Raw genomic sequence first — 6236 nt, 5'->3', positions numbered from 1 at the left:
GCGTGGCCGGAGGTGTAGGCCTCCATATTCTGGAATGCCACTTCCAGCGGGTTCGAGAGCTGCACTGTCTCTGGGAGGCCGAGTGTACTCCTTTCTAGCAAGCGCTGGTGGATGTAATTGGATTTAATGCCCGCGATATAGACATCCCTGATCAGCAGCTGTGTTGGACAGCTGATACCGCCTGGCAAGCACAGTTCCGACCTAGTACCCGCAAGGCACGCAAGAATTCGGCTTGTGATTCTCTGGGGTGTTTTCGCCTCGTGGCAAGGAAGTGCCTGGTGTACACCTCGTTTTCTGCCTTTACGTACTGTCCCTTCAGCAGTATTATTGCCTCCGTATACGAGGGGGCGTCTCTGATAAGAAGGAAAACTTACTGGCTCACCCGTGCCTTGAGTATTTGAAGCTTTTGGAGGTCGGTGACGTCGTCGGTGGAGGATCCGAGGTAAGCTTCGAAGCAGCTTAGCCAGTGCTCGAATGTCGCAGTGGTGTCGGCTGCTTGTGGATCCAGCTCCAGGCGATCAGGCTTGAGTGATGAATTCATCTTAAAAGTTTAGCTTATTAAATTGATGTACCATTAACACAAGATGAGTAGTGAACGAAACTGAGGCTTTAATAAGCTAAACAGGAAGCCTCCTGGCCACTGATCCTGAACTGGGGCAGGACCGGAGGTCAGCCACCTTTATACTGAGCCCGAGGGGAGGAGCCACAGGCGGAGCCATCAGGCAGCGGTTTACGACAATACATGTAGTACAGTAACAGTTTACCACAATACATATAATACACTAACAGTGGTTTACCACGGTTACATTAGCCATTTTACAGTCCTCTGGACCGTCCCTGACTCCAGTGATTCCTGAAAGATCACTGGTCTTGGTGATTAAAAGGCCAAGAGATTAAAATATTAAGGTGGTGAAATAGATATTTCTGAAGTAATTATTCTTTAAAACATTTCTAAAGGATATCATTATCACCATGGAAGGGAAAAGCATTGGAACAAGTGCCTACATGTTCTGATGCAGCTTGAATGTGACATAATTCAGGACTATATTAATTTGAAGAAACCCTTGTAATATTACAGGAACATAAAATATGGTCCTGGTTTCCTATTTATAATCTTAATTCAAGAGCTAATGAGGTAAAGTTCCTCAGTGCAAACAGACTGTTATCCCATCCCAACCATCACTGCAATCCATGAAATTACATCCTCAGTAATCAAGTTTCAAAACCATGCTTGCTGCAACTTTGAGGCTCCTAAATTCCAAAGAAAAATGTATTCTTTTGATCGTAATGTTCGGTAGAGTGGAAATGAATGCAAGAAAAACATTTGAAATGGTCGCAAACATAAAAATTAAACAGGAAAGGAAAGAAGAAACCAAACTAGCGTGAATAAAGAAAGATAAATGTCACTAAAGTGACTAGCACAGTGTGTAGCACTGTTGCTTCACAGCTCTAGGGTCCCAGGTTCAATTCCCGGCTTGGGTCTCTGTGCGGAGTCTGCACCTTCTCCCTGTGTCTGCGTGGGTTTCCCCCGGGTGCTCTGGTTTCCTCCCACAAGTCCTGAAAGATGTGCTGTTAGGTAATTTGGACATTCTGAATTTTCCCTCTGTGTCCCAAACAGGCGGCGGAATGTGGTGACTTGGGCCTTTTCACAGTAACTTCAGTGCAGTGAGAATAAAGCCTACTTGTGACAAACAAAACATACCAACAATAGTACAAGATTAAGCTGAACGACTGAATAGAAAACTTAATTCCCTTGCCACCAACTCCATTTCTCTCCCAGCTATGGTGGAAACATTTTATTTGACTCCAAGGTAAGCTACCAACCACAGATTTGCATCATGACCTCTCAGACTGCCAATTTTCCACATTGAAAACATCACTGAAATCCATCCTTACCTCGACTCATCTGGCTTTGTTACCTCTAGACTTGACTATTCCAACACACTGCTGTCTGGCCTCCCAACTTTCATCAAAGGTTGTGTTTAAATATAGATCCCAGGCCTTCGGGCCCATTAGGTGATGGCGGGGTGAGAGAATCAGTGCCCGACATGCCATGTGATATGGAGAGAAATTCAGCTATTCATAATTAACAAGCAAACAAATGTGAAATCTGGTGAGAATTCCCACCTCCTCCCAGTGGTAAACGTGCTGTGAAACCAGTATGCCACTGGACTTAGTCTCAAAAATGGTAAATTCTGTTCCATATGCATTCCCTATTTCAAACTTAGTACGGTGCAATGCCATTTTTAAGATGGCTACTTGCTGGCCAAAATATTTGAATTCTGGATTTTTTTTTACTTGTTTAATTAATCACCTAAAATACCATGAGTGATCCACGGCATTGGGAACTGGCCCATCGGGGGCGGAGCATCGAGGGAGGGCCTCAGGTGACGACCTGAGGCTGGCGTGAGGCGTACTCTGAGTACGCCGTTATCGATGTGTGGATCATCACGAAAATGGCGCCGCCCTAGATTTCGCCACAAACGAGGATTCTCCGGCCGATTGGCGGTGATTTCAGTGTCTCCTCCGGAGAATCCCGCCCCAGAACCTTTATTGAGTTTCAGTGACCCACTACCACAGTATAAAGTAACTTGGCTTCATAAAAGTTAAACTTTCAATATCCGCAGTAAGCTAGATGGCAGAAGAGGTTGAAAAATAAAGCCAGAATAAACAAAATTGTTTGAAAGACACGCAGTAGCCAATTTATTACCACAACAGCTGCAGCCAGGAATATCCAGTAATGAGAAGGTGGCTCAGTTTGAGTGAATTTAATCATGAAGAACTTTATCATACCATAATATTGGAAATCCAGCATTAAATTGGCCACCTTAATGATTGTCTAGGTAATCATTAACACTTCAGTTCACATATTGTCTGCCTATTACTTGCAGATACCAAAACGAAAGCCTCACTGCTGTGTTTACTGAGAGAAATGACAAAATGAAATAAAGCAATAAAGTATCTCAAGGTATCAGCAATGACAAGTCTACAGGAACATTGAACAGACCTTCTTGAACCTGGGAGCTCTGTTATTAAAAATGGATGAAGAGCATTGGATGGTAAAACTGCAGAAAGTCTTCTACCCACTTCTTGCGGTGATTGGAATTCCATGTGAGTACATGCCTGCCTGGAAGACTTCAGTGAAATAAGCTTTATTTAACACCACAATGCCAACATAAAGCTGAGTCTTTGTAGGTATGTTGACGCAGAAAGTTTGCTTCACTGACAGGCTTCGCAATGACGCATCGCCTTTGTTAAGTGTGTCTGATACCACAAGCTGATTAATCATTATTCCAAAAATGAAAATTTAAAACATGAAAATGGCATTGAAATTACTGCTCTGCCGCAAAATGGGCTTCCATAGGCAGCCCTTACACCAGCTTCGCGGCTGGGGTTTGGGGCTGGGGGTTCAACCCTGCCTGCGTTTTGGGGTATTAACTCAACAGCAAACTCAGCAATATGGGGACACTGTGGCCTTTAAAACTATTTCAAGTTTGAAGCAGTTTTTGGGGGGATAAAATTAACTCAGCCAGACAAATCTTTAATGCAAATGGGTAAAATTATGATGTTAACCAAACTTAATTAATCAAGCGGTTCAGATTATATGAAGGCTATTCTCTCAATATTTGTTCAAAGGTCTGGGAGTGATGCTTCAGCAGGGAGCTTGTGTTTAAAAAGTTATTTTCTGCAATTGTATTGATTTTGGAATGAATTACACATATATTTCAGCTTTAATCCGTTAATACTATTTTGTTTAATATATTAAATGGAAATATATAAATTCTTCAAGTATTACAGTGTTCAAAATGAGAGGATTGTATCATTGGATCTTTGTGTAATATATTAAGGGCATCCTTTACATTCTGTCCCCGCCAGTCATGACTTCTAAAAGTACCGATGCCTTCAAATGTCAGATCAAAAACAGACCATACCTAAAGTAATGTTCATCAAGGATTAACTCACCAAAAGACATGATTAAAATTCATAAGTGTGCCTGTAGCTGTCATTGCAAAAAGGCTGAATGTGGCATCGGAAAATACCATTTATTCCCCTTGAAAATACTTCAAGGTTATTCATATTTTCAAGATTATTATTAACTACAATTATTCATCTGTATTCTATAAACTACAGATTACACCAGGTCTTATTTCTATTAAATCCCATTGTCATTCCAATTTTACTGACAAAAGATTTTCATGAGATTTTGTACTTATCACTAGTTAGTAACTTTGACAACAGAGAATTAATTAAAATGTAATTCTTGCAGACTTGCACTTATATTTCTCCTTATCGCATCTCTCAAAGACATACCAAAGTATGACTTTCTTTCTCCAGCTGAAAACAACAGCTATTTGTTTTGTGATAGAAAAATCCCTCAACAGTCATATGATGAATGACATCTTTTTATTTTGCTGATATTGGGAGAAGAGAGAATGTGGGTAAGCATTGGGAAACTGGGTGAACCCTTGCTCTTCTTCAAATAGTGCTATAGGATCTTCAAATCCATCTGAATAATTAACATGGGATAGACAGAGGTCGGTATTCTCTGATCGTTGCGATTTCCCCACCGCAGCACAGCCCTGGCAGTGGATTTCGCGACAGGGTGGGGTGGTTACAATGGGAAATCCCATTGACAATCAGCGGGAAGATAGAATCCCGCCACCAGCGAATGGTGTGCAGCCGAGGAACATGCGGCTGGTGGACCGGAGAATCCTATCCAGAGCCACAATTTATTTGCCTATAATAGGAATGCATCTTTGACAATGCAATATTCCATCAGTAATGCAGGGACTATTGTCTAAATTGTGTGCGCAAACCATTGAAAAAGGGCTTGAAGCTACGGTCTTGAACATTTTAACAATGATTCTTAATATCTGTATTGTGAAACCTTTATCTGTAATATAGTGAGTAATTCTAAATACAGTGTTAATTTTTACGTATTCTATTTTTTTCAGCAAACATCGTGGCCTTCTTAATATTCTGGCAAAGAAACTGCATGGTTTCCAAATCAAGCACTTATTATCTGATGGCAATTTCAGTTGCGGACACCCTGGTGCTTCTTCTCATTGTAATAATTGAGCTAGTCCTCAGATTCCACATCCTTGAACCATTTTGGATGAGAGATCCATGGTGTACTATCAGGGATATTTTAAATTATGGGGCATACAATGCTTCTGTCTGGCTTGTCGTGACCTTCACAGTTGAACGTTTCATTGCTATAAGTGGTTTTAGACTCAAAGCTAAATTATGTACCTCAAGATGTGCCATCATGGTTATAACTCTCACTTTCGTCTTAAGTTATTTGCTCGCTATTCCGTATTTTTGGTCGAATCACTCTCAAATGAGGCAGATTTACAACAATGTAACAGAGACACTTGAAATTCGGTATGTATGCATTTACAAACGAAAGATTTCACATTTTTTTGTTCATGGACTTGTGTGGTTTCAAACAATTTTAGATTACATTATTCCATTCATAATTATTTTCACACTAAATGGTTTGACACTTAGGCTAATTGTGCGGAGCAATAAGGTGCACCACTCCAGTAAAGTGAAGGGAATGGGCAACTCAGCAAGTTATCTTCATTTCAGGGCTCAGAAAAGGAAATCAGTTCTCCTCCTGATTACTATTTCAATGAGTTTTGCACTCTTATGTGCTACGAGACTAGTCACACAGCTTATTCTGCGTATAGCATACTATGATATTGACCGGGCAGACTATTCGCAAACCATTAATGTTGTTGCTGATATTGGTTCTATGCTGGACTTGACCAATATGGCAATTAACATGTACCTATATGCATGTACACAATCCAAATTCCGGAAAGAGCTGCTATATTGTGCAAATGCCATGCTGTGCCCTTGCAAACGCTGCAAACACATGCATGCCGATTCTCCAACGGCCATCTATCAGCTGTGAAGCACGGAAAAGACATTGGCAGATGTAATACATTCTAGTGGAATACCAAATCTTACAATTATCCCTTATCTGTAAACTAATTGCTGCACCCAAAACAATTCCAAAGCCGTAAATGTGCTTCAGAGTATTGTCAAATCTGAACCTCCTACCTCGGCGTCTTTACGCTGACAGTTTGAGTTATCAGGTTAATAGCAAAGCATATTCAATAGCATTTGAAAATAGACTGTCACAGTACAACCTGTAGGGGACAATCCTTTCAGCGCCGGAGCAGCGCACAGCACTCCGGTGCCGTTCAAGCCACCTCTGAAGAACAGGA

General features: G+C 41.1%; 1 protein-coding gene across 1 annotated transcript; it reads left to right on the top strand.

The window, feature by feature from the left end:
• Positions 1–3038: 3038 nt before the first annotated feature.
• Positions 3039–5920, top strand: LOC119978170 (probable G-protein coupled receptor 139). The gene is made up of 2 exons (XM_038819604.1): positions 3039–3111; positions 4956–5920. Exons 1-2 carry the CDS (start codon positions 3039–3041, stop codon positions 5918–5920), a joined length of 1038 nt encoding a protein of 345 aa, XP_038675532.1.
• The last annotated feature ends 316 nt before the right edge of the window (positions 5921–6236 follow it).

Source organism: Scyliorhinus canicula, chromosome 15, assembly GCF_902713615.1.
Source record: "Scyliorhinus canicula chromosome 15, sScyCan1.1, whole genome shotgun sequence".
Lineage (NCBI taxonomy): Eukaryota > Metazoa > Chordata > Chondrichthyes > Carcharhiniformes > Scyliorhinidae > Scyliorhinus > Scyliorhinus canicula.
Note: the sequence above shows the minus strand (reverse complement) of the source record. Positions and strands in the feature narration are given on the sequence as shown.